Source organism: Penicillium soppii (genome assembly GCF_028829465.1).
Source record: "Penicillium soppii strain IBT 18220 chromosome Unknown utg000006l, whole genome shotgun sequence".
Classification (NCBI taxonomy): domain Eukaryota; kingdom Fungi; phylum Ascomycota; class Eurotiomycetes; order Eurotiales; family Aspergillaceae; genus Penicillium; species Penicillium soppii.
Window position 1 is genome coordinate 4,841,549 of NW_026643236.1, and position 25,322 is coordinate 4,866,870.

Sequence of the window (25,322 nt, forward strand, 5' to 3'; positions counted from 1 at the left end):
GCGCCATGTTAGGCCTCCCAACAGTACCCCATAGTGGAGGTCAGCTATTGAGGCATTTCAATATTCCTCATAATTATCTTTGGTCATCCGCTCTCATTCAAAAACCAATAGATTGAAACGACAGAATTGGTAGGCCCGGAACACCCAATTCACGTTGATTTGACTCTGACACCATTCATCAGATATCTCAGGCTATGTCTGCTCCGAATATGACAGTTCATACAAACCACCGGAGGAATTAGCCAAATTTATGCAGTCCACGGCGGCACCTATATTCGTTTGCTTGGATGCTATATTGCTTGAAGATGCTCCGAGACTTGTCAGATGTTTGGCCGAGGCTTCCAACAAATATGGCCTTGCCTTTCTCCTCCCAGCGGACTTCCAACCACTTTGTGCTCGACTAGCTGCACCTAACATTTTCGTACTCGGTGAGGTTTCAACTGGTAAATATAGGCCTTCAGAGGAGAACTAAATGAGGTGCCTTGTCTCTGATGGTGATACAGAATGGCTCGTATCGCGGGTGTCTGTACTTATAACGCACGGTAATAGGTCGACTGTTGCAATGGGACTGCGCTACGGAAAGCCAATGATCACATTTCCCCTTCTTCGAGAGTGAGTTTACTTTGATTGTTTGAAAAGGCTTCTCTGACGGAGAATCAAGTCAACCGTTCTGGTCTTTGGCGATCCAAAATGCAGGCATCGGCCCTTCTCCAATCATCGAGAAGAACCTTTCTGTCGACGAAATTTTCAATGCAGTCCGCTACTGTCTACAGTCGGATGTTATAGAGACAGCTGAGCAAGCGCGCGCGATAATCGTCAAAGAAGATGGTGCTTCTAAAGCCGTCGACTCTTTCCATCAGCCACTTAAAATGGGACGAGTTTCGGTGCAGTATCATTGATCAAGATGCCGCCGTCTTCATGATGCGGTCTGAACCCTCTATTAAGCTCTCCCCTTTGGCGGCGGCAGTATTGCTAAGGTCAAAGGCAATTCGCAGGTCAGAGATAGAACTGTGAGTCTCGACTCTGCCCCAAGAGACAGAATGTTGCTGACATTTTTCATAAACCAGTGTCAAGCGTCAGGTTTATGATATCGAGCCCGCAGAAGAGCCCGTTCCTTTGATAGAGTCCGGGTCTGCCCTTGTTGGTGTAAAGTCGGTCAGCAAAAGTTTGATCAAAGCTATTGTCAAGCCAACAGTATCGCATATCTCGGATGCTTACAATTCGCGCGAGGTCAGCACTCAGCAAAGAGTGCAATTTCTATGCTAACCCTACTCCCAACACTTCTAGACACAAGAAAACGGAACGTCCGCCCGCGAAAGCGGTAAGTTTAAATCATCAAAGTCAGATGTTGCTGTGAAGGTTGCGAAGATCATGGGATTCGGATCGGCAGTGTTTTGTGGAAAGGTTGCAGCTTTACCATTCAAAAGTACGCCACTCGCGTGCTTGAATTTTGGCTTAACGAAAATGGAATTTTAATCGAATAACAGCGGTATGGTATATGGGTGAAACCGCGTCTTATGGAATACGGAGTCTGCAAGGCTTGGAGCGTCATCAGGGACGTGTATTGAAGGCCATTGAAGAGGCTGAAACAAAATATCCTCAAGGATCCATAAGAGGTTATTTGGCAAATAATATGGAAACAACCGGATGCTAATATGTCGTCTTAGGGCCACAGGCAGGGTCCACAGAATCACCTACGGATATCCCGCAGACCCCGGTCAATCCCATCTTGCTTGAATTGATGAACATACTCCATAGGAAGCGGGGAACTGAAGACAAAAGATTCAATAATCCGAACTATGGGCAGCCGGTTTTGTCCAGGTTTGGGATAATTTCCAGATCTAGCTCATCCTGATGTACTTTTCGGGATTTTAAACGGTACAACAGTATATAACGTTCATAGCCGTGTGCCTGAATTCGATGCCTTAATGGCATTGGTCTCAAGGTTTATGGGATGAAAAATGTCCAAGTCGTTTCTTAATTGCTATTCATAAATTTATCCATATCTACAAGCCATATGCTCGTCGTTCAAACTCCACACCCAGTCGGAGCTGCTCCAATGGAGTCGGGATATACTGGTGTCTGCCCTGCATATTCGCATTTGCAGTAGTTAGTTTCTAGAGGAATATCCGAACACGCGCTTGCCGGTGCCGTTGCACAGTAGGTATTGACTGAAACCGACGTTGTCATGCCTGCTGGGCAGGAGCTTGAGGGCATGCAGAAAGTGTCCACGGTCGATGCACCTGGAAGCATGGTCATGCTGTACCATTGATCTTTGGCACAAGAGCAAGAAACGGCTTTGGTAGGAAATCAGATATGTAAGCTTTATTGTCTATGTGATGGCTAGAATTTGGTGGGCCAAATTGAAAAGGGGAAATCAAGGGAGGAAGCTCACCACTGATAATAGTCGACTGTCCTCCGGCCAACGTACCCTCATACAAGGTCGAAGTCGTCCAAGGAATTGCGCCATTCGAGCATTTGGTTGTAATCCAAGACGCATCAAGCGGGAAACAGGTCGACTGCTCCATGCAGTGACCTGGGTGCCAAACGGAAGGAAAGTATCCATCGGAGCACTGGATTGGGGGCTCCGGTATAGCACAGTATGACACGGGAGTTCCCATCGTACAGTCTGTCGTGTAGACAGGGGTTTGGCCAGCTGAGCAGGTGAGTGAGGCAGCCTTGGTGATCGTCGCCGGAGGCGCGGTTGTTGTACCTGTGGCGGTCTGCTGGGGAAAAGCCACGACAGCAGTAAGAAAGAACCAAAATACAGTGCAGACCTGGGTAATATGCATTTTGGCAGTCGTTGAGCTCAGTAGTGATAAGGCGAGAGAATCTATCGGGGATTTGAAGTCTGTACGAGGGTTTCTTAAGATCACAAGAAGCCAACTTCAGGGCCGAGCATGCTTTTATACCACTGCACTAGGGTTTACTGTAGCGGGACAAATTACGGCCGGGTTTGTCTCGTCTAGAACAATACAACTTCGAAAAGGTTTCTCGCTGCAGGTTTCCAACATACGTGTGCCCAGCATTAGTGGGGCGGTTTATGTTGGCAGAGAAACGTGGAAAGGATTCAGGTCAGCGCAGAACCCCACAGCCACTTGTAACCGTTTGATGAAAACAATTATTGGACGCCTTATTATTGTTGTCGAAAAAACAATAACTGAACAGACGAGTGTGTAAAAATAGCGGTGTTGTCCCTCGCAAGACCAGAACTAAGGTCTCTCCGCGTGCAGCCGGGTCGGGCAGCCCACATCTCGTATTTTTGTGGATACTGTCGGGTGGGCGAAAGTATTATGACATTGACACGTCGAGTGATTATTGCTGGATCAATAGCTAATCCCAACTTTGATCGCTCTCCATGCCATCGATGAAATGCTGTTTTCATTTTCCTGTCTCAGATATGGCGCTCTCAATTGGTCACGTCTTAGTAATTTTATCTGGCTATCGCACGGGACATATTCACATAGCACTATCGTTGCCTATACGGCTAGTGTAAGCTGATTACTGATTTTGATCAGAAAGTTGTGAGACATTTCCCGAGAAAGTTGGACTGGGGAGAAATTGGAACAATGTTTCAGTCTCGGGTGGAAATCTGTTTATGAAAACTATAGCGTATGAAGCTATTAATAAATACGGGTGATGGTGGAAGAAGAGAAAGGGAAAAATCTACGGAGTACCGAGGATTATTAAATAGTCATACGACTGCCAGACATTAATCCTTCGCCAAGAAAGACAACGATATGAATGTATTTTGACTTTACATTCATAGATAAAATCTTGAAAGATAGCATGACTGTCGCAGTTGGCCCTGTCATAAAACTTCACTGATGGCGGAACCCACATTATATCTTGACTGGTTGGCGTTCATAATCATTTATACCGTCCTCAAGCAAACGCCGTCAATTCCACGATTACTCATCCGCCGACCTTACCACTCCATTGAAGAGAGATGATATATAGAGTATCACTGGGGCATATCTCTATATTCATGTTCGCTAACCTAGAAAGAGCCTGCCCGTGAAAATCAAGCCCCATCCATTCTAGCTAAGTCTATTAAATCTTGACCAACGCTAGCATGCACTCCATCATAAGTGTATGCCACAAAGGGCATCAACCACCACACACATTCAACGGTCCTTTCAACTACTAGTATCCAGCCTAAATTTCTGTCAGCACAGAACGTTCTAAGAATGTACACTGAATTTTTACCTTCTGCGCCCCACGTGGTGTCTGGCTGGACCATCCACTGGCTTCTTACAGATACACCAAATGGTGCATCAGCGTAAGTCTTGACCCCAGACTCGGTATTTCTCAGCCAGCTCTGGAACTGGATGTGTTTTCTGCCCCGTGGGCCAATCCCCGGTATGATCGTGATCGCATTGCTTAGCACGTATGTTTGAATCGGATCTTTCGTCTTGGAGCTTAGGAACAATTCGTCCTCGTATGTCGCGGGGTCGGTTGGGACCTGGTATACGTTTGTAACCACTGGATTTATTTGAATGAAGCTGATCTGGTCATGTAAAGCCCGAATAATCGCGTTTTGGTCAGCAAATCCGGGGATTTTGGTGGTTACGGTGCGGCTGTGGGACACACGCCAGTTGACCATCAGTGAGGGGAGTACGAGGACGCATGCCAAAAGTTTCCATTTAACCATGTTGAAGGGCAGATTTTGAAATCAATTCAGTTTTTCAGCGAAACAGAGGTAACGGAAAAGGCACTTCATATATATTGGGGCCATGTGCTGAGTGCATAGGTCGGTGAACAAGAAGCCCTGTTCAGCTTCGGGAACAAAGTTTGTTTGGTGGACACAGACACAAGTAAAGTGATTGTCCATGCCCACTTGCATGGAAGGCCCCACCGGTTCTGACGCTCAGTGTGACAAGTTCAATTATTTATCCGAATATAAGTTGTAGAACATCAAACCTTAATAAAAGAATAGAAGAAAGTTGACATCATAGCATAAAAAATTAACCTACTGATCAAAATTCTTAAAAGAGATATATACTCGGAAAATCTCTTTAGGAGGAAAAATAGGTCGAACGTTTTTCAGAAAAAGGAAAAAAAAAGGGTGAGTCCAGCTGTGTAAGCTTTGAATCTAGCGGTCGATAGTGACTATTGATCTGCAGTTGCGACGTGTGCGGAGTAGTGTGATCAATATTCAGCTCGCCTCCAGCTCATGAGTGGATCAATTTCCAAATTCGGGCGTTTCTGTTAGTTGAACTGTCCCGATTCTAAGATCAATCATATACCAATCTAGACTGAATATGCTAAATATTGATTTAATTCGTGGGACTGATATAGAACACCAAAGCTGGGGTCTGCAAATATGGCCATATCACAAGGTCAGTGCTGCCTTGAGCTCCCGCTCGATATCTCACATGGAATTTCTAGAAATAACACCCAAAGTCGTTAACTTCGGTTAGCCTCATCGGTTTCAAACTCATGAAGACCATACCAGGGGCAATATAATATGAAGATGTGAATATTGTACGGAGGACGGAGGAGAGGGAAAAGAAAGAGAGAGCGAGAGCGAGAGAGATCTATCTATCTACTCCATGAGAGACTATCCCCATGTGGGATATCACCTGACATCCCCAACACAATCTCAAGTGGCCTCACTTCACGCCCCTGAGTGAGTGCAATTCCTCGTCCAATCTTAAGTACACTTCGGTAATCTACCGATACCCATTAATCAGTTTAACCAGTTAGCTCAATCTATTGTGTTCAACACTCAAAATGCTTCAGACAATTTCCGCAGCGCTATGGAGCTTCTTTGGTCTCCGAGAAAATCCACTTCCTGGAATCCCATACGCCTCTTGCTTCCCTACCCTGGGCCTGCTGTCAGAGAAATGGTTCCATGATTTTTATTCAACATCGATGGGGGCTCTTTTCAACGCTGCGGGGGAGGAAGGTATATCGTGGACTCTTATCGGCGGTGTGCCCCTGGTATACATTCGAGACCCCGCCTTGATCCGACAGGTTTTTGTTAAAAATGCGGGATCAATCAGTCGGTGTGGAGCCCAAACTAGAGGTCCCTTTGGCACCGGTAAACGGATCATCCGAAATGCCTTGATTACCGCAGACGGGGATGTCGCCCGGCATTGGCATGCCGATATGACTCGGGGATTCAACAACAGACCTGCGATGCAAGGTTTTCATTCAAAGCTGATCTCGATTGCGACGGACCATGTCCAACGGCTCCGAGAGGTCGGGTTGGGTAATAACCTCCAAAGCTATCTGCAGGATTACGCCATGGATGTGGTCTGGTGTCTAGGACTCGGTTTGGAAAATGCCTCTCAGTGTACAAGCGAATGGCAGGAGCCGTTTGCTCAGTATGTGCAGATGGCAGCAAGTATTTCGCATCCTCTCCATCATTCCGTGATGAATCGGATATGTGGCCGGGGGTTTGAGGAACCGGATTACTATGAGAATGATGTTCATGAAAGGATTGAAAATTGTATCCACAAGCTTCTTGAAGCCAACTCGAACCTCCTCAACCCGGAAGCTATGAAATCTCTAGAGGAAATGAACTTCCTACAGAGGATATCCTATGAGACAGGTGGGAGTGCCGAAGAACCCATCACTCCAGATGTTCTTGCCCACGCAAGGCAAATCTTCTCACATGGGTTTCCCGCTCCAACGCTGCTCCTCGCCTGGTTGTTGAGGGAGCTATCCTTATGCCCCGAGGTGAGGCGGAAGCTCCGCGCAGAGCTCCACGAAAGTGATTGGTATCACCAGCGGGGGCTACAGCGCCTATCGCAACTTCCTTACCTGAACGCGGTGGTCACTGAAGCGCTTCGCCTACACCCTCCGATCCCCACTACCGCACGAGCCATTGATTGCCCCCTCAATATGAAATCTCGATCCGGCGCAAGCTTTACAATTCCCGTGGAGGCTCGCGTGGCTGTTTCCATTGCGATGTTACATCAAGATCCTCACATCTGGGGCGAGGATGCCTCACGATTTCGACCGGAGCGATGGGATAGTCTCTCCCCGAATATATTGGAGGGTGAGTGCAAGTACTTACCGTTTCTCACGGGGCCCAGGCGATGTCCGTGTACCGGCTTCGTCTGGCAGCAAGTGAAAGTATTCCTAGCTGTTTTGTTGAGAGAGACGGACTTGGAGGTGACCAATGCGTCTACAGTAGAAAAGAAATTAGGGCCGGTATCAGAGCCAACGGAACCTCTGACCTTTACTATTAGCAGTTTTGCACCGTGATGTGGTGCACGGGTAATGAAGTACAAGAAAGAAATGTGTTCAATGTAATGAATACTAGCTGTTATTCAAAGGTTTAGGTTGAAGGTCTAATCTATGATAACCTTCACTGTATATAAACATTTATGAACGTGTCTCCGCATCCAACCCCCCTAGTGGTGCCCCAACACATATATATATAGCACCGAGAACAAAGCAAGTCCTACCGATATATTTCAACATAGCCAATATCTTTGATATAACTCATGTTTGTATTTCCTCTGGATATGACCTTAGCAACGTTGTACGTGGAAGCTTACAGTGATAGTAGCTAGTACTCACCTGCCCGTAAGAACCCGGGTTGGCGCGATGGACTCTAGATCCTGCCGTGCTAACCTGGAGTTAAAGTGAATGAACACATACAAACACATAGTGCTATACTACATATATAAATATAAGCCAGATACTGTGGCTCTAATCGGTCTGACCCGGCTTGGCTTGGCTTGGCTTGGCCCATGACAGTGCCCAGATGGACGAGACCTGGCGGCTGACTCACCCTCCATTGTGATGCATTCGACCCTCGCTCCAAGCTATTTACTAACAGCGCATGCCCCAGAATAGATTTGAAAGAGCTGTACTTTGACTAAGAGATTGTCGCATATATGATAAATCGCCAATCCGCATCCCGCGCCACTCTGGCCTGTTCGCCATGCCGGACTCAGCATCTCAAATGCGACGCCGCACTCCCTATATGTGCACGATGTCAAACGCTGATGAAAACATGCTCATATCCCGAATCACGACGTAGCGCTAAATACAAGGCAGCGCACTCCAGGAGAAAGCAGCCTAAAACATCATGCCTTGCCTCTCATGTGTCAGATACGCGTGCATCCGTGCTTGGGAAAGACCACACATCAGTCTTCACCCCATCCCGGGTACCGCTCGCCGAAGTCGTCGAAGTCGAAAACAGCATGGACGCGGACAACACCCTATTGGACTTATACTACGAGTACTTCCATCGCAGCCATCCGTTTGTCCTGCCTAGGCCCAATCTTCAAGCGAAGCTAGCGTCAGAATTTTCCGGCATGCGGGCGCTGCTCGCCGTCATGAAATGCATTGGCTCATATTACGGGGAGTCTTCCTCGCGAAGGAATTGCCTGGCAGGCGAGCCAACCGTTGACGTGGTGGATGGATTCGTGGTTCAAACGACATTATTGATGGCGCTGGCCAACAGCATGTGTGCTGAGCAGGCTGCCTCCGAGATGCTTCTGGAAAGAGCAATCGGGCAAGCGAGGCTGATCGGGATGCATACCAAAGCTTTTGCCGATGTGGCCGCCGAGAACGACCCTGTGCTCGCCGAGAGCTGGAGGCGGACATGGTGGATGCTCTACTTGGCTGACCAGAACTTTTCTGTTATTCGGTATGACTTCATTACGTCGATTTGTGATACAGACCACGATGTCGACATACCTTGTGATGACTTCAATTACTGCTCCACGGTAATACTGTTTCTGTATAACGTGATAAATTTTCCGATTACTGAACAGTCGAGCCCTAGAATATACCACAAACGACCTTCTCCTCCACCGATTACCGAAACCGAGATTACGCGGTAGAGACCACAAGCTTTTCCTCCTTTGCCTATCTTATCGATGCAACGCGAATCTTTGTCTCTTCGTTGAAAGCGGCGACTCAATACAAAAACCTGCAGAAGGCGGAACTCCTCTGTAGCGACCTGGAGGCTTCTATCGTTGGTTGGTTTATCATGCTTCCGTCCGACAAATGGGAGCTTGCCGTACAGCCAGTCCTCTTAGATCAGCTCATCTTCCAAGCTCACATGATGATGTATACGTATGCATCCCGAAGGAACACTACCCGATACTTATACTAAACAATATAGAGCTCTGGCGTATATCCATCGGCCATTATCGAATCTTCAACACGATCCCGCCGAAGACTTGTCAAGCTGTGGCACACCTCCGCCACCTCTAGTCCCCAGCATGATAGCTACGGGTGCGTTCAACCATAGAACGCACTCCGAGAAGCTGTTCCAAGCCGTCCGCAATCAAAACCAGTGCTTGACCCTCCTACCTTTAGGTGCCGCCCAGCTTTCGCCCTTTCTCATTTGCATGATAGCGTGTTGCACAATTGCCTATCTGGTCGCCTGCAAGTCGGGATTCACACCGGAGGAAGTTGAGGTGGCGCGGTCGCGTATACGTGTCTGCCTGGGTACGCTCATGCATTATGAAGATATCTGGCCTAGAGCCAAGAATATCTTACGTGAGCTGCGAGTCATCGCCAATGCTCTTATGCGAGGGGATGCCTGCCCTCGGCCTCTAGGCGTCGGATTTGACACAGTCTCTGAACAGGATGCGATGATTTCCAATATATTTGACGCAGAGTGGTTTAATGCATTAGGGGCCATGACCTAAGGCAATTTCAGTAGCGCATTTCCGTCAGGGTACCATATACATAAACTTCGATCTTCGCTTACGGTGCCTGGAGGAAATCGGAGCTAAGACTGTATTAGTTGATAAAATTCATTTTCCAGGACACCTAGAACAAAACAAAGATAGGAAGCATGCACTATGGTGGTTTTGACATTAGTAGTGTAAGTCTAGCAGTCGCACTTTGAAAACGTGCCTAAGCCACTCGGGCTAACTCTGCTCCCGCCGCTTGAATCCCCACGCAAACAATAAAAAGTCGTGGATGGAGGTCGTATGATAAACAAGGCTGGCCCCTCATTCCTGTGCAAGAAGAAGGCAGCCTTGATGGATGTAAGGGCTCTGTGGCGGCATGACCGTGTCGGGGTGGGGAGGGGGCTTGATCATCCCGAATAGCCTAATGGTGGGTCACTGAAATTCTGACATTGGGGTGATCCCGAATTGCCTAACCGGAGAATGCGAGGAAATTTTCTCTTATTTATTGGCGCAGCATTCCAGTTTCTATCAATTCGATTATCATACTCGTCGGCGCAGTCGAGACATACAAAGAGAAACGACATGGCTTATCTCTTTCGGACAACAGCACTGGGTGCATTTGCACGACTGATTACGGGGAACAAAGTCATGGCGTTTCCAAGCGAAAAGCATAAGTACTGTACTGGCAACAACGCTATCTTCGCTGAGAACGAGGGGAATGAGCAACCTTGGATTCCAGTGACATGGTGAGCGACCAATTTATTCATTCTATTTGGGTCAGCCCTGTGGCGTGCATGCTCATATGACAAATAGGGACACTGATGAGGATGTAGAGAGCCCTCACAACTGGTCGACAGCAAGGAAGGTGGCGGTGTCGTCTCTTATATGGTAAGCCAGATACCCAATTAGGCTGGCAGACTTTTAATCTATGTGTTGGTAGTATCTACACGTTCACGGTGTACTGCGGATCATCAATTTACGTCCCAAGCGAAGAGTACGTCAAAAAATTTCTACTATGTCGACGAAAGACTTCTGTTATTGACTTGACACAGGCAAGTAATGGAAGATTTAGGCGTTTCCGAGGCTGTCGCCTCCCTGGGACTGGCTCTTTATGTCTTCGGCTGTGAGTGTTGTCGATTCATGTATCCTAAGAAAAGAATTCAGAGTACTTGACGACGTACTGACCTATAGTTTTAGACGGTATCGGACCCCTCCTCTTCTCTCCGCTGAGTGAGATTCCACACATTGGCCGAAATCCTGTCTACATCATCACATTCGCAATCTTCATTATCCTATCGGTCATAGCCGCGATTTGCAAAAGCGTTATGGGGTTCCTCGTCTTGCGCTTCCTGCAGGGCTTCTTCGGAAGTCCCTGTTTAGCGACCGGGGCAGCGTCCCTGAGTGACATGGTATGCTCGACGGCACATACAACTATCCCAAGGCTGACCAATAACTGTAGTTTTCCGTGATATACATGCCGTACGCCCTGGTGGCTTGGTCTGGTGCCATGTACTGCGGCCCTGCACTTGGCCCTGTGCTATCTGCATTCTCCATATCTGTCAAGGGGTAGCGCTCCCTTATATGTAAGCGTGGCAAGATAAATACTAACGTGAAAATTGCTAGTTGGCGCTGGTCCATGTGGGAGATTGTCTGGCTCGCAAGCTTCGTCTTCATCTTCCTTGTGTTGTTTCTACCCGAGACATCGACGCCAATGCTGCTGTTTCATAAGGCCAAACGTCTCCGGCAAGAGACTGGTTCGGACCGATTCGTCACCATCGATTCCTTGCGGTCTAAGGGCGTCTCACGCAGCCAACTGGTCAAGCTTGCGCTGATCAAGCCGTTTGAGATCACCCTCAAGGACCCCGCCATTGCATTCGCGAATTTCTACGTGAGAATTACTTGTTTAACCTTACGGCTCGCGCTGTAGTGGATATTGCAACGATTTACTGACGGAAGACTTAGACTTCTCTTACATACGGTATTTACTACTCCTTCTTCGAAGTAATACCTATTGTTTATTCCAAAGAATACGGTTTCAACAATGGCGAGACTAGTGCCGTATTTGTCTGTGTCCTCATTGCATGCATAATTGGCGCAGTTTGGTACTGCGCCTGGTACCGTGTCTTCGTCCAGCGCCGCTTCCAGCGGCTCGGCACTTTTGATGTCCAGGAAACATTTCTGCGCCCCGGCCTCGCGGGTGTGTTGGGCATCCCACTCGGCATGTTTCTCTTCGGATGGGCGGCGCGTGCGTCGGTTCCCTGGCCCGTGCCGACACTCGGCGTCGTCTTGTTTTGCGGGTGCTCGTTTGTTGTAGGATTAGGCATCTTTCTACATCTCCCGTTGAGCTACCCGGAGTACGCAGCAAGCCTATTTGCGGCTAATGACGCGCTGCGAAGCTCGTTTGCGGCGGGTGCGGTGCTTTTTGGGCGGCCGCTATACTTGGACTTGGGGGTTGGAAAAGGCTGTACTTTGCTTGGTGGGTTAAGCATTCCGCTAGTGGTAGGATTCTGGTATTTGTTCATGTGTGGGGACAGGTTGAGGAAGAAGAGCAAGTTTACTATCCATGCCTAGACGGATCGACATCTTCCCATGGTTTTTCTTAAAAAAAAAGAAGATATTCCAACCCAACTGATAGAAAGATAGACAGACTGTGGTGATTGGAGCAAGCGGCAGTTTATTCCTTCTTCAGCGGGGAACATGGCTGGACTCCACGGAGACTTCGGCTCATAATTAGCTCAAAGCATTTCTGCCAGATTATGGACATCTTGTATCTTACTCCAATTTCATAGAAGAACTCATAGGATATCCACGTCAAGGTCTCCACACAGCAGGGCGTCCCAAAGAATTGGCTTCGAGCGACACCGGGTCTAGATTGCTTGTATGCTTATACAAGCAAGCTGAGTTCCTTCCTGCAGGGGCCGAGATCAAGCCATCATAAGCTTGTATTAGGGATGACTTCTGGTCTATCACTTTGAAGGAGACGCGAGATAGAAAGTCTAATATAAGGGAAGCAAAACGAAAAGAAGAAAAGGTAAAAAAAGCCCGGATAGAATTCTAGCGCATTGAGCGAGGATATTGCGGAAGGTTCATTGATCTATGAAAAGCTTCTCTACTTGCTCCCTTCTCTGTATTTCTTTTATCATTCCACGGCATTTAAAGCAGGAACTCAAGATGAATGGTTGCGATAGATTCAAAATTACACTTCACAAATCAATGAGATCCTTGCAAGCTCCAAGGCACTGATAGCTTCAAGCAAAGCAAGTGAAGGTCATTGCATGAGACCCTGGCTGACCCTCAGCATGGCTGTTTTATGAGCAGCATCGGAACCTTTGCTCCCATGGACAATTGATAGAAGCATGGAATGTTGACTGGGATGTCAGCAGAAGCCAAAGCAATATCCAGTGCAGGTTGAATGTAAGCAATCTCTTGACTCTTTGCAAGGCGAGTAAAGCATTAGCATAAGCCCTGCAACCCCCAAATATTGCTGAGCGTTGATTTACGCGGGGATGCTCAAGAGCAAAGCCAAGATCTTGTTTGAACAGAATCTATGCTTGTTAAACACATCTTTATTCAAGAAGCAGGCCACCAACTTAGGTGCATACCGAATTGGCTGCATCCAAGGTGCTTGATCACTATAGGCGAGTGCATCATCGAGCACAATGGCTCTCCGAAGGGAAAGCAAAGCCGTCTCAATATTTCCCTTGCGATATTTCATTTCACCAGCAAGCATAGCTAAGGCCACTGCGAGAAAGTTTTCCTTCTTGCATAGAAGGCTGTTGAGTCAAGAGCTAGGAATGGCCTACGTGATGTTTCAAGCTCAATTTGAGTGAGTTCGGCTTCTTCAATCCGTCCAAGTGGGCTAAAAGCAAGTCCTCGATTGTAATGAATGGTGGCTGAGTCACGCAATATGTCTTGCGATTAGTGATAAGCTCGAGATTAAGAATCTCCTCCCAGCGTCCGAATCGCACTAGCACATGCGCCTTACTTCCCAAGAAGCTTTTCATGAAGTCTGACAAGGAGGGTCTTTTATCAGATAGGACTTCCGGATCAATAAGCCTTTTAAGCTTTTCTGCCGCTGAAGTCGCGTCCAAAACAAGGGTATGCCCCGCGCTAGTGGCGTGAACCACTGCACTAAGCAAAGTTTATGGAAGCCGAGCATTTCATCTGATCACTTTCTATCCCAATTTATCTCTCTGCATTTTTAAAGTCTTGCATTTGATCCATACTCGCTAGATCTTCTAGTCCTGTCTATGCCGTGAGTTCACCCTTCCTCATGGCCGATTCGAACGTGACGACCCGAGGATACCCTTGTCCCTCACTATATCTAAATTGGCCGCCCTGATTGAAGTGGCTCACTTTGAGACCCCTAGCCATTTGTTGGCTCTATGGGCTGCGTCTGCGCAATTGTCTACACTTGCTTCGGTGCTGCCTACGGAACTGCGCAGGCCGGCGTTGGCATTTGCTCGACGGCTGTCTTGCGACCTGACTTGGGTTGTAAAGAGTATGTCATGTCCGAACACCGTAAGATTCTGCGAAATGGTTTTGCCGTTAAAGCCGTGAAAGATAGGTCGTTTTCGTTACTTGAGAATGTGACGCTAATCCAGATGCGGCTCAATAGACATAGTTCCGGTTGTGATGGCTGGCATAATCGGGATCTACGGCTTAGTCGTTTTCGTTCTTGTCGCAAATAATTTGAAGCAGAATCTCCCCTTATCCACGGGCTTGATCCAGTTTTGTACGGGTCTCTCCGTCGGACTTGCCGTTTTAGCATCTGGGTAAGTTGCGTAACAGATAAGTCCTGGGATATAACTAATATGATGGATTTATCATGATTTCAGTTTCGCTATTGGCGTCATTGGTGGTGCAGGAGTTCGTGGAGCAGCTCAGCAACCAAAACTGTATGTCGGCATGATTTTGATACTCATCTTCGCTGAAGTTCTTGGTAAGAACGAGATTACATATTTTGTAAATACACCGAATAAAAGTTAATACGTGCATAAGGCCTGTACGGCTTAATTGTCGCCCTTCTCATGAACTCGGTCGCGAAGTAAGATGTCAAGGAGTGCACGTGAGAGTTCCATGTCACGGACATGGCGTCAGAAATAGCGAATTTCGGCAATCGAATCTTTGCTAGAATGTAGAGAGAGCTTCTACAGGGTTTTGTTTCATCTATGCTACTCTGGTCTCGGTATTTCCATTTTGTTCGGAGATAATGGGTTAGCTATCATATTCATGTTCGAGGCTTTTGGGGAGGTTCGGATTTTGTTACTCTGTGACACATAATTCGCTAGATAAGCTAGTTATTGACGCTACCTACGAGTAGTACTTAAGGAGCCTTAGTCGTAATAAGCGATATGGCTCCTCCTAGACCTCGTTCGTTTATTCTAATAGAGTTTCGGTAGCGGATTAAGAGCGATCTTTGCCTCTATTATTTCAATTATTGATTATGATTTATACTAATAGCCCTTCGAGCTAGCTAATTCGCTCGGCCTGTTATTCTATTACTCGGTTGTATACGTACTAGTTTTATTGTAGCTACTATATTATAAGCGCTACCTACTAAGGGGCCCATTGTTACGGACATGCTAGTCACCAATCACATGTGGGGACTTCAACTATCTGATGGGCCACCGAGAGCCAACCGATCTATCTGTCATCCAGACCACGTGCAACACCCAATACCTAGGCAGCCCTAGGTTATCAGGAAAAGAGAAACCAGGATCATTCTTATTGAGCAAGAGCATAATCCGCCCTGATCAAGACCTACTGGCAGAGGTTTTCCAGTACTTATGTTGTTCTCCATAACAACAAACCTCTGCGATCACGAAAGCCTCAACCACGTGATCATGTAAGTAATAGAAAGGTAGACAGCAGAAGAGTAGCCCCGATCTACTCTTCTTACATCTACACATCTACATAGGAAGAACTCAGGGATATATAAGTACACCCATTCATGTATCTGGTTTAGTTTTCCATCTTCAATCATATATTGTTACTTACAAATACCTTTAGAACTTCAGAGACTCTTTACGTAATTCTAACGTAACGAACACTACGAATAGACCAATACTTCGGTATAGATCTATCCGACGCACTACCTAGCATCGTTCCTCAAAACCCTTGAAAGGATCTATCCCGTAGTAAGGCCTATTAGGTGTTACGAGCCAAGTCTTGATGAAAAAGAGTGCATTCAACTAGAATTCTAAACATGGGGAAGGAAGAAGGAGAGAGAAAGGGAAGAGAGATGATACACCATTTGGGTGCAAAAACTATCACATGACCACTCCCCCATCCGATCTTTAGATCGTAACATTAGGTAAAGTGGAGGTGAAGAGATAGATCGTTAAGATTGGAAGTCTGCAGGAAATCAGAGAAGTCTCTCCCGATTCTATCTAACACAACTGTGACCAGTTAGCTACGCGTAAAATTTATATACTAGAGATAATCATAGTTCTGCTTCTATCTATACTCAGATTTTCTTTATCGACTTTAAATATAGTGTACCTCGGGGAAGCACTCATAAAAAGCCTTAAATAGCTGACTATCACTGACGATATATGTCTTTAGGAAGAACAGGAATAGGATCTCGATACTTCTCACTTAGTGGGGGTTGTTCAATCATGGCTATAAGACCAAAGGAGATTTACACCTCGCCTCCGCGGATTTTGTCTATCAGGAGAGGTGAGGAGAGTGTGAGATTGGCAAGATGAGATGTTAGATGGACTCGAAGACTTAGCTTCGGAGTTCGGGGTTCAGATTCAAATAACTGGCAAAGGAATTACTGAGGTGTTCGTTTTAATGTCAATATACTAGCTCAAATTATGATTATGGTATTTCTGCCACTGGTATGTTCTCGGGCCACCAACATCAAACTACGTCTGAAATTGTAAATCATGGCCGCTGCCAAAACACTATGCCCCCCCCCCCCCCCCCCCCCCCGCGGATGTTTGAATCTGATCTTGCCAAATCTGGCCTCCTGCGAGGTTTCCCAGCGTGTAGGGCACTGACGGCGTCGTTGTATCAAGGACTCTGACGCCCTCATTAGCAGTGTCATTTTCTTCACAGCCATAAAAAGTAAACGTGATACTTGGAGTTCAGGCAGAAGGCAATGCTTGGTTAGCAGTTTCATTACGTTCGCGCTTTGTCAAAATCTCTTACTGTTGGCTTTTGTTTCTCGTCCATGTCGTCCTATCTGCAAATCCAAAATGCCATCATGTTTGATTATAGTCACAAGCGACATGCTACGTCACGGTCGATTCAACACGAACCAGCCGCATAGCACGCCGCGGTGGAATTAAAAAGCAATAGCGGTATGTCAAATTCTCCCTTCTGCAACTGGCATTTACTTCTCGCCATTGTGGCTTTTTCATGCCACAAATGTGGCGCAGCAGGGCTGATTGATAGATCATACGAAAATGGTTTCTTTAACAAAGGGACCCCTCCTTTCTCATCACGTCGACCTTTCCTGCTAGGCTGGGGTCCTTCTTTTTGAGGAACTCCACAAAGCTATCCATCATGAGAGTTTTGACGGCATTGTTCTGCTTCCACTCCTCAACCTGACTAGGCACAGTCGGGCCAGTATAAACCTTCAACGGATGGTCCCGGGCCTGCAGCCAGAGATGCTCAAGTCCCACGGACTGCAGCATCAGCAGAGGATACAGCTCGCTCCAGACGAGGTTACCCAGGATGCGCATCCGGCCTTTGTATGTCAGGGAAGCTTCTTGGGCATTTTCCTTGGCTGTCTCGTTTGCAGTTTCACTTGCAGTGGCACTCTCATCAAAGTCTGGGTCAACTGCTAGGACTTGGCCTTGGAAGTCAGCTTCCAGAAAGCCTTCCCCCTTTGCGAAGGTGGCTGAGATTGCCTCGTCAGTATATGAGCCTACACTCATGTGATCGATGAGAAGGAAAACAGATGGTGCTAGTTTATGGCTCCACTCGTCCGAGGACCGGATCTCTTGGTAGTGTCTATGAGAATGATTAGTACCTTGCTCATGTGAATCTTGAGAGGGAAATATTAGGGCCGACGAACTTCCTTGCTGCGTGGACGGGTTGAATAGGGTCGAAGCCTAGTTCAATGCCATCAAACCAATGCAATTTGAGCGATGGTTTCAGCTCGTCGGCGCGCTGGACGCCATCAACCCATGTCGAGAAGTGAGCTTCCACGTTCCGCTGCAGCTGTTCCCACTTCTCATCGGAGACGTTTGCTGCGCGGTAAACTGCCAGTCCGAAGCCGTAGTCCTCTCTTTCCAAGGGGTCCAAGCTCAAGCTAGCCTCCTGTGCACGAAGAAGTTGCTGGATCCATGGCTGCGCAGGTGGCTGTGGGGATGGCGTGCGGCCGCGGATCTTTTCACGCAGTTCATCCTGTACTACTGAGCTAATAGAAATGCGCTCGCGCCGGGCTGCCTCACTCTCCGTCGCACTTGGACCTTGGACCTTTGCAGCCTCGTTCTGAGCCTCAATACATTCCTTGAGTCGGTCCATCAAGAGCTTGGAAAAGCCGTAGTTCTTGTCTTGATTCTTGAGGTCTGGGTTGTGTAGCCCAGCGACGATCTCGGAGGGTGCATGGTAGCCGTTGTACCCGTCCATGGACATCCAAATATTGAAGTCCGCCATCGAAGTGACGTTAATGAGGTCAGTCCACCGCTTGGTGAACAATTCCATCTTTGGAGTGTTTGGATCCTCGGTCTTGATCCCATTGAAGCTGTCCAATGCCCGTTCACGCAATTCGGCAACTTGGGCCAAGACCCATGAATGGGCGGTGCTGGTCATGACTTCGTACTGTGCGCGAATGAATTCTTCCCAGAGAGCAGTGAGGTCGATCTCACCGGAAACCCCATGGGTCATGCGCCGAGCATTCAAGGCCTCTTGCATTGCGCAAAAGTCACCAGAAACCTTGTTGAAGGTTGTGCACATGTTAGCCCGGATCTGAGGAAGATTGAGGTACTCGAAGACGGCAATGACGGAGGTCAGGTGTTCGTGGGCGATTGAAAAATGTTTCGGGTTGCTGAGATCCTTCTCGCGCCAGCGCGACGCGGGTACGGGGGCAAGGCCTCCCCAGAGGCGACGTTTGAGGAAGTGGATGTTATGCCCAATTCGGCACACTCCGGCCAAATCCACCGGGCCTGTGATTCGCTGGACTGCCTTTTGCACAATTGGGAGGTCGTCCTTGTTGAACGGTGCAGGCGCCCACTGTGAACTCGGGGCCATGAATAGTGCGAATTCATCTGCATTGAGCAATGCTAAGTCGGTCTTCTTCCCGTTCGGCAGAATACCAGACGTGATGAATTCAACAAAATGTAACACAGATTGCGGTTCAATCAAGCCGTCCACTGGTTTGGTTAGCGAGGTGATAATGCCACATTGGCAAGTAGGATCGTACCAACTCCTACGTCCTGCTCCGCCCAATGTTTCTCTGTAATGGTCGATCCTTTGTAACCAGTAGCGTCGAGAATGCCAACCTCGGGTCCCCCCGATGGAGCAGACTCTGCATGGGCATATCGCGCGGGATTGGCTTGCTTTACGCGGCAGGGCCAAGGCGCGACGTTACGGGTATTGCGATGTGCCAGTAAGCCAGCACGCGCACTAACGGTCGCAACGCGAGGGATCGCGCGGGCCGATAACCTAGTGAAATCATGGCGATTGACCTGTGTCAGGCTTCGGGACAGCCTGGATGCCATGATGTGTTGGATATTATAGGCTTGCAGGGCGATCTCAGCAGATAATCGTGACCTCGGGAGACCGGGATAGCTCTCCCCCTTTTTTTTAATCAAGCCTGGTGCCGATCCAAGTTACCCACTTTACTCAATCTCTCTTGTTCCGGCGATATCAATTTCGAAGTCCCAACCTTGGAACGTCCGGAATATTCTCAACCAAGAAGCGATTCCTAGAAATTGAATTACATGGAAATTTCTCCAAAAGCCACGCTAAATTACAATTGCGCGTGACTTGCTGGGACTCGGCGGTTTGGCGCGAAGTAGCCGGGCGCCGCGTTTTCCCTTACTAAGCCGCTCTGTGGCGACCTCGAGCCAGTAAGACTTCGCACTCTAATCTGACCAAAATTACCCACAGCAAAGAAGTTGGTGGCCTTCTCCTCTCGATCTAGCATCATGTAGACCCAAAACATTATACCATAATAAATCTTTCTACATGCTATGCGTTGCGCGCAATGACCTCCGAATCTTGAGATAGCCCTTGACAGCGAAGGAAAATTGGATTGAAAAAAAGGTGCACAACTAACAATGATCGGGTCGTCGAAACCGGTCTAATTTTCAGACAATTGTCATAGACCCCTTGCGTTGTACGCACCAATATTCGGCCGCTCCTTTGATGACACCTTATTATTCCAGAAGTCGCGCCCTCCATTATCAGTAATCAAGGCCCCAAGGTGCAGGGCAGAACTGCCGGAGCGCAGCTTGTAGCCATTCGCTGAAGCAAGGCTGTTCTTTCCAGTACCCGGATTAGTGAATTGGGGATTTCCTGAGCTGCCAGCAGTATCTCCTGGCATCGGCACCGTTTGAAACAGATTGTCATGCCACTCAATGTCATATCCTCTAGGTAATGTCGAGTTTGCTGTCCCAACCCATATATTGTTTGACAAGTTCGTATGTGGCGGCACAGCAATCTCAAAGTCCTTTTCAGGACAATAAACAACATTGTTGTAGAAGTCTAGCTGGACATTATCTCCGTTGCTGTACATCCGGCAGTCATTCTGGAAGACATTGTATCGGACAATCTGCCTAGCACCGCCGGAGGTACCGCAGCCATCACAATTCAGAAATATTCCACCTGCATTGTCATGGCTGTAGTTGTATTCAACAGTACATGTGCCCACATTACCCCAGTCGCAATCAAATGCTTCGCTGTCAATATCTGACATGAGAGAGTCATGGACAACATTGAAACGCATGACCGCGTCCTGACATCCCAGCACCCAGATTCCGGCAAAGTTGCCGCCTGTCCATGGGTACTTTCCGTGACCGAGGAAGCCAGCGACATTGTTCTCGATCAGGGGTGCACCACCATAAGAAACAACAATTCCGTCACCACCGACATAGGAAATGTTGTTGTCCCAAACATGTGTCCCCACGCCATGATTGTCCATTTGACCAATACGAACTTTGATACCACCGCCACCGCAATTGTAGATTGTATTGCGGTAGATTTGAACATCATCGTAGCGGCTAGCATTCTCCGTTCCATTGATGATAATACCAGCGGAGGCGATAAATGCGGCAGACTGAGTTGCTTTGTTTGTTTCACCGGCGACATCGTAAACCGCCACATCATGTATATAGAGGCCACGATGGACGGTACCATCATCGGAGGTCGCAGCGATACCTCGTCGCCAAGCAATCGAAGAGGCGGGGTTGACAACTGCTATTTTCGAAATGTCCCAGTAGTCCTGGTTGTGCAGGCTAATAGCCTCTGCCGCACTAGAACCATTAATGGTGGGTAGGGGGCCGTGTCCATAGCTGGTCAATATAATGGGAGTTTTCTGCGTGCCACTGCCCTGTGGTGACAAGGTCCCCACGCATGTTGTCCCAGATTTAATCTTCAAGACATCTCCAGTGCGGAGGATAAGTTGATTGATGACTTGAAGTGAATTGAAAGGCTTTGACTTGCTGCCGTTGCCATTCACATTTGAGCTACAGTCGAGATGAAAGTCATTGGCAAATGCAAGCTCAACAAGAGTTGCTAGAATAGCAATAACACTGGCATGTGGAGAAAATTGAAAAATCTTCATAGTAATTCTTAATTGAATGTCCGAAGATGTTGCAAGATACCTTCGCAGAACTTGGTAGTTTCACCAGAAGCCATCGACTGCATTTAATATCGATTCGGTTCGGTATTGGACGATAATCACCCGATAAAACACAACAGTAGACTCAGATTCTATTGGTCTATGCAGATGAGTGACGAACAGTCGGCCTATCTCTTCAACCGGCTTAATTGTCGCGATTTTTGTGCTCGGCGTATTCCTCCGCCCGATCTTCCGCATTTGAAGCAACCGTTACATTTCATTGTTTTGCATATTAGTAATTAATATGCTTTATAATTAACAATAACTTAGTCCGAGGATTGATATTTGATTACAACAACGAGAAATTCCGAGTCCATCATGTTATTCGCCACTGTTGTCTACCTTGTTTCCATTATCATCCCATGCGTTGAAGCTGCAGTGGCTTCACTCAGTGCTCCGGCACCATCAAAATGGGTCCATCCAGGTGCAATGATAAGCCAGTCACAGTTGGACTTCATTAAAGCCAGGGTGAACGGCAAAGAACAGCCTTGGCTCAACGCCTACAATGCTTTGCTCGAAGATGTGAAAGTTGCTCAGACACCATCCCCGCATGTCATCGTCGAATGTGGATCTTATTCCAACCCTGATGTTGGTTGCAAAGTGGAGCGCAATGACTCAATTGCCGCATATGGAAACGCATTGGCGTGGGCTATTAGTGGTGAAACGGCATATGCTCAACAAGCGATCAAGATCATGGATGCCTATTCATCTACCATTAAAGGCCACAATAACTCTAATGCACCGCTGCAATCTGGATGGGTTGGCTCAATCTGGGCCAGAACTGGAGAACTTATTCGCTATACGGATGCAGGATGGCCTGACAATAGCATTGAACAATTCGGAACTATGCTACGCGATGTGTATATGCCATTGACGGTAAATGGAACAGATCATAATGTGGCCAACTGGGAATTGGGTACGTTGAAAAAGCTAAGACACAGAGATGAAAAAGTTACTCACACAATGAATCCTAGTAATGACTGAAGCTGCGATTTTGATGTCGGTTTTCCTCGAGGACTCGGAGTCATGGAATACCGCCATGGGATGGTTCCTCAAACGGGTTCCAGCCACTATTTATATGACTAGCGATGGTGAATACCCAATCGCAGCACGGGGGCAAAGTTCTTCTTCAGATGCAATCATTGCTTGGTGGTTCAACGAAACCACGTTTGCCGATGATGGTCAGGCACAAGAGACATGTCGTGATCTTGAGCACACCGGGTATTCATTTGCATCCATGGCGCATGTGGCAGAGACCGCACGAATTCAAGGTACGACTGACCTTTACAAGACCAACCTGGGAACACGGCTTCTTAATGGACTGGAATTCCAATCTCAGTATGTCAATGGATTGGCCGTGCCATCCTGGCTCTGTGGAGGAGCGCTCAAGCTCACCTTGGGTCCCATTACCGAAGTTGGCTACAATGCCCTGTCATTCAGGCTGGGTGTTGACATGCCTGAAACCGGGAAATTGACGTTGAAGCAGCGGCCTGCGAACAACAATGGGCTATTTGTGGCCTATGAAACGTTGACGCACGCGGAGAATAATGCTTGAAATATTATCATGCTCGCAATGCTAGTACTTGAATTCATCGACCAATATCTTCTTTTTAACCTGGGCTTTTAAAGTCAATTGAAAGATACATTACATCAATATAGCAGACACGTAACTTCAAGGTCTGCTCCAGTTTAAGTATTCATAGAACCTTGGCGTTTCTTTTGGCATCTTTTCGTTCATTCATCAATTACTAGATAACTATACTACTATAAAGAGCAAGGGGAAGGTTGGTTTGACGCAAAGGAGTTCTATTCAGTTTCGCAAAGCTCAAATTAATCTCATGTCCAACATGCGATTTCCAAGTTCCAAGAAATAATAGTCTGCATAGACCAAGCCATGATCCCAATGTCGATCCGCATGATTCTCGTTGAAGTTGGCAGTTGATCTTTCCAAGATAGCATCAAAGCGACACCCATTCATCTCCTTGACTTGAAGCTTACCACTGACTTGATCAAGACTGAAGCGCATCTGATCACAATTATATGCAAGAGCAATTGTATCCCGTGCGATGGCCAGAGCGTAATCTAAATATCCCTTTGCAGCCTCATATTCACCGATGGCCGATAGCTGACCATACAATAGAAGCATACCGTTAGCTGCAATGAGACCAGCCGAAACATCTCTTAGCGGAGCCTCTTGCCCATCTACACTTGTATAAGTGATCGGCGCATCGAAGTCCCACAACGGAACATAACGCCCCCGACCTTCTTCGTCGACGACATTGGGAGAGGATTCCAGACGGAAAACAAAGTAATCCGCCAATCCCATTGCGGCGTCTAAGAACTTTCGGTCTTTGGTCCAAACAAATGTTTGCGCATAACCTAGGATGGCCCAGGATTGGCCGCGCGCCCAGGTGGAGCTGTCGGAGTAGCCCTGCGCAGTGAGCTTTCTCTTAACGGCCCCATCATTGGAAGGCGAGAAATTCACTGCATGGTAAGTTGAGTAAGCATGTGCCTTTCCTGGTACACACTCTTTCCGGAGGTGTGTGCTGAGGAGGGTCGTGGCATGTGTGCATGCAATTGACAGAAAACGATAATTATGGGTGTAGTTTCCAGCGTAAAAAAGAAGATCAAGATCTGAGAGCAATCAGCCTAGGAATTTATTTGCATAGATGTATTACATAACACTCACTGCATAAGCTGTCTATGATTACCAAAAAATCATCATCCATGCTCATGATGTTGTGATGTGCATTTGCAAATTGGTCCCAGCTCCGAATTGCTTGGACTCGGTCATCGTATCGAGTAGCAAGGCTTGCGGCTGCATCAAGAAGAGAGTCTAAACTTGATTGGCGACCGAAAAGCTCCCAGTCTCTCTGAAGTGCAGGTTGAACGATGAAACCCATATCATGAGTGTCCGTTCGGGCTGACATAGGGTATATCGATGAAGACCATTTTTCGCAAAGATCGGTCAAGTGGAGTATAATTTGAACTTGAAAATCTTGAGAAGATGATGCAGCAGAGATTTTGAACAGGCTTGAGCCAGGATACTTTCTCAATCTTTCTAGAACGCAGTACATACTGCCCGGGAAAAACCCGCAAGTCCAGAATTCTGCGTCTCTGCATTTGTACACGCCCCTTTTCGGGCCACTCTGGGCCACTGTCTCTGGAAAGCAGGTAGGAGGATCCTGGAAAATTTCTTGAGTTGGACAATGAACGCAAAAAAGCATCACGTAAGATGAGATACATACATTGTCTTCGAGGTACATTTCGGCGGGACCAATGATTTTTGCAAGAGTATTTTCCTCGAACAATGCTGCGAGGTTTACACTAGTGTGGGCTTGTTTGACTGTTGTATTTGGGATCAAAGTTTCGGGCACAATTCTGATATCTGTTTTGCTATCACTAGCAGGAGCTAGAATGGTTGTTTGAAGTGGCATGGCTTGAAATAAGGAAGATGCGAGCCAAAAATAGCAGCAATATATGGAGACGTAATGTTTCAATAGCTGAAAATGTATCGTGAATGATAGAATTTAAAAAGAATCCCAGCGGCCTTGGGCGCTCACGTCGACATGGCTTTCGGGTCACTCGGTTGGATACCTCGCCCGACGCCCGACGTACATGGCAACCCGACAAAGCACATCAATATCTATCCCGAAAGCATTTTTTTCACAGATTATTATGCCGAATCAAGTGAAAAATTCTTCTACCTACTCAATGAAAAACAAAGGGACACTGAAAGATATTAAGTGTCCGTGTTCGGTTAGTTCGTAGAGATACGCGAGGTTTTTGAGCTATGTATCTTGAGCGATTACCAATAAGAAGATAGATGTTTGAGCAACGTATGTTCCTATTATAATTTTATCATTCTAGTAGAGGGTACATTGATAATTAAAAGTGTTCAGGTATTT

General features: G+C 47.3%; 12 protein-coding genes across 12 annotated transcripts; 7 read left to right on the plus strand and 5 right to left on the minus strand.

The window, feature by feature from the left end:
- Window positions 1-5: 5 nt before the first annotated feature.
- Window positions 6-472, plus strand: N7529_009219 (uncharacterized protein; the record flags this gene model as incomplete). Its single annotated transcript, XM_057244746.1, has 2 exons — window positions 6-39; window positions 183-472. The coding sequence occupies 2 exons, from the start codon at window positions 6-8 to the stop codon at window positions 470-472; spliced, it is 324 nt and encodes a 107-aa protein (XP_057096284.1).
- A 353-nt stretch (window positions 473-825) lies between these two features.
- Window positions 826-1,654, plus strand: N7529_009220 (uncharacterized protein; the record flags this gene model as incomplete). Its single annotated transcript, XM_057244747.1, has 4 exons — window positions 826-1,010; window positions 1,068-1,248; window positions 1,288-1,426; window positions 1,488-1,654. The coding sequence occupies 4 exons, from the start codon at window positions 826-828 to the stop codon at window positions 1,652-1,654; spliced, it is 672 nt and encodes a 223-aa protein (XP_057096285.1).
- A 374-nt stretch (window positions 1,655-2,028) lies between these two features.
- N7529_009221 (uncharacterized protein) lies at window positions 2,029-2,792 on the minus strand (the record flags this gene model as incomplete). The annotated part of the gene is made up of 2 exons (XM_057244748.1): window positions 2,029-2,297; window positions 2,396-2,792. The coding sequence occupies 2 exons, from the start codon at window positions 2,790-2,792 to the stop codon at window positions 2,029-2,031; spliced, it is 666 nt and encodes a 221-aa protein (XP_057096286.1).
- A 1,366-nt stretch (window positions 2,793-4,158) lies between these two features.
- Window positions 4,159-4,654, minus strand: N7529_009222 (uncharacterized protein; the record flags this gene model as incomplete). The annotated part of the gene is made up of 2 exons (XM_057244749.1): window positions 4,159-4,184; window positions 4,210-4,654. The coding sequence occupies 2 exons, from the start codon at window positions 4,652-4,654 to the stop codon at window positions 4,159-4,161; spliced, it is 471 nt and encodes a 156-aa protein (XP_057096287.1).
- A 1,082-nt stretch (window positions 4,655-5,736) lies between these two features.
- N7529_009223 (cytochrome P450) lies at window positions 5,737-7,218 on the plus strand (the record flags this gene model as incomplete). Its single annotated transcript, XM_057244750.1, has 1 exon — window positions 5,737-7,218. One exon carries the CDS (start codon window positions 5,737-5,739, stop codon window positions 7,216-7,218), a length of 1,482 nt encoding a protein of 493 aa, XP_057096288.1.
- An 803-nt stretch (window positions 7,219-8,021) lies between these two features.
- On the plus strand, window positions 8,022-9,626 carry N7529_009224 (fungal specific transcription factor domain-containing protein; the record flags this gene model as incomplete). Its single annotated transcript, XM_057244751.1, has 3 exons — window positions 8,022-8,693; window positions 8,753-9,045; window positions 9,095-9,626. Coding segments are annotated over 3 exons (1,497 nt in total), but the record flags the coding sequence as incomplete, so codon positions are not given.
- A 570-nt stretch (window positions 9,627-10,196) lies between these two features.
- Window positions 10,197-12,185, plus strand: N7529_009225 (MFS transporter; the record flags this gene model as incomplete). Its single annotated transcript, XM_057244752.1, has 8 exons — window positions 10,197-10,360; window positions 10,428-10,502; window positions 10,555-10,608; window positions 10,667-10,737; window positions 10,812-11,023; window positions 11,074-11,180; window positions 11,238-11,502; window positions 11,577-12,185. The coding sequence occupies 8 exons, from the start codon at window positions 10,197-10,199 to the stop codon at window positions 12,183-12,185; spliced, it is 1,557 nt and encodes a 518-aa protein (XP_057096290.1).
- Window positions 12,186-13,857: 1,672 nt separating this feature from the next.
- On the plus strand, window positions 13,858-14,603 carry N7529_009226 (uncharacterized protein; the record flags this gene model as incomplete). The annotated part of the gene is made up of 4 exons (XM_057244753.1): window positions 13,858-13,869; window positions 13,985-14,181; window positions 14,219-14,389; window positions 14,453-14,603. Coding segments are annotated over 4 exons (531 nt in total), but the record flags the coding sequence as incomplete, so codon positions are not given.
- Window positions 14,604-17,038: 2,435 nt separating this feature from the next.
- On the minus strand, window positions 17,039-19,291 carry N7529_009227 (uncharacterized protein; the record flags this gene model as incomplete). Its single annotated transcript, XM_057244754.1, has 3 exons — window positions 17,039-17,579; window positions 17,644-18,943; window positions 18,994-19,291. 3 exons carry the CDS (start codon window positions 19,289-19,291, stop codon window positions 17,039-17,041), a joined length of 2,139 nt encoding a protein of 712 aa, XP_057096292.1.
- A 602-nt stretch (window positions 19,292-19,893) lies between these two features.
- N7529_009228 (right-handed parallel beta-helix repeat-containing protein) lies at window positions 19,894-21,357 on the minus strand (the record flags this gene model as incomplete). Its single annotated transcript, XM_057244755.1, has 1 exon — window positions 19,894-21,357. One exon carries the CDS (start codon window positions 21,355-21,357, stop codon window positions 19,894-19,896), a length of 1,464 nt encoding a protein of 487 aa, XP_057096293.1.
- Window positions 21,358-21,732: 375 nt separating this feature from the next.
- Window positions 21,733-22,969, plus strand: N7529_009229 (chondroitin AC/alginate lyase; the record flags this gene model as incomplete). The annotated part of the gene is made up of 2 exons (XM_057244756.1): window positions 21,733-22,330; window positions 22,389-22,969. The coding sequence occupies 2 exons, from the start codon at window positions 21,733-21,735 to the stop codon at window positions 22,967-22,969; spliced, it is 1,179 nt and encodes a 392-aa protein (XP_057096294.1).
- Window positions 22,970-23,239: 270 nt separating this feature from the next.
- On the minus strand, window positions 23,240-24,851 carry N7529_009230 (glycoside hydrolase family 88 protein; the record flags this gene model as incomplete). Its single annotated transcript, XM_057244757.1, has 2 exons — window positions 23,240-24,048; window positions 24,104-24,851. 2 exons carry the CDS (start codon window positions 24,849-24,851, stop codon window positions 23,240-23,242), a joined length of 1,557 nt encoding a protein of 518 aa, XP_057096295.1.
- Window positions 24,852-25,322: the final 471 nt, after the last annotated feature.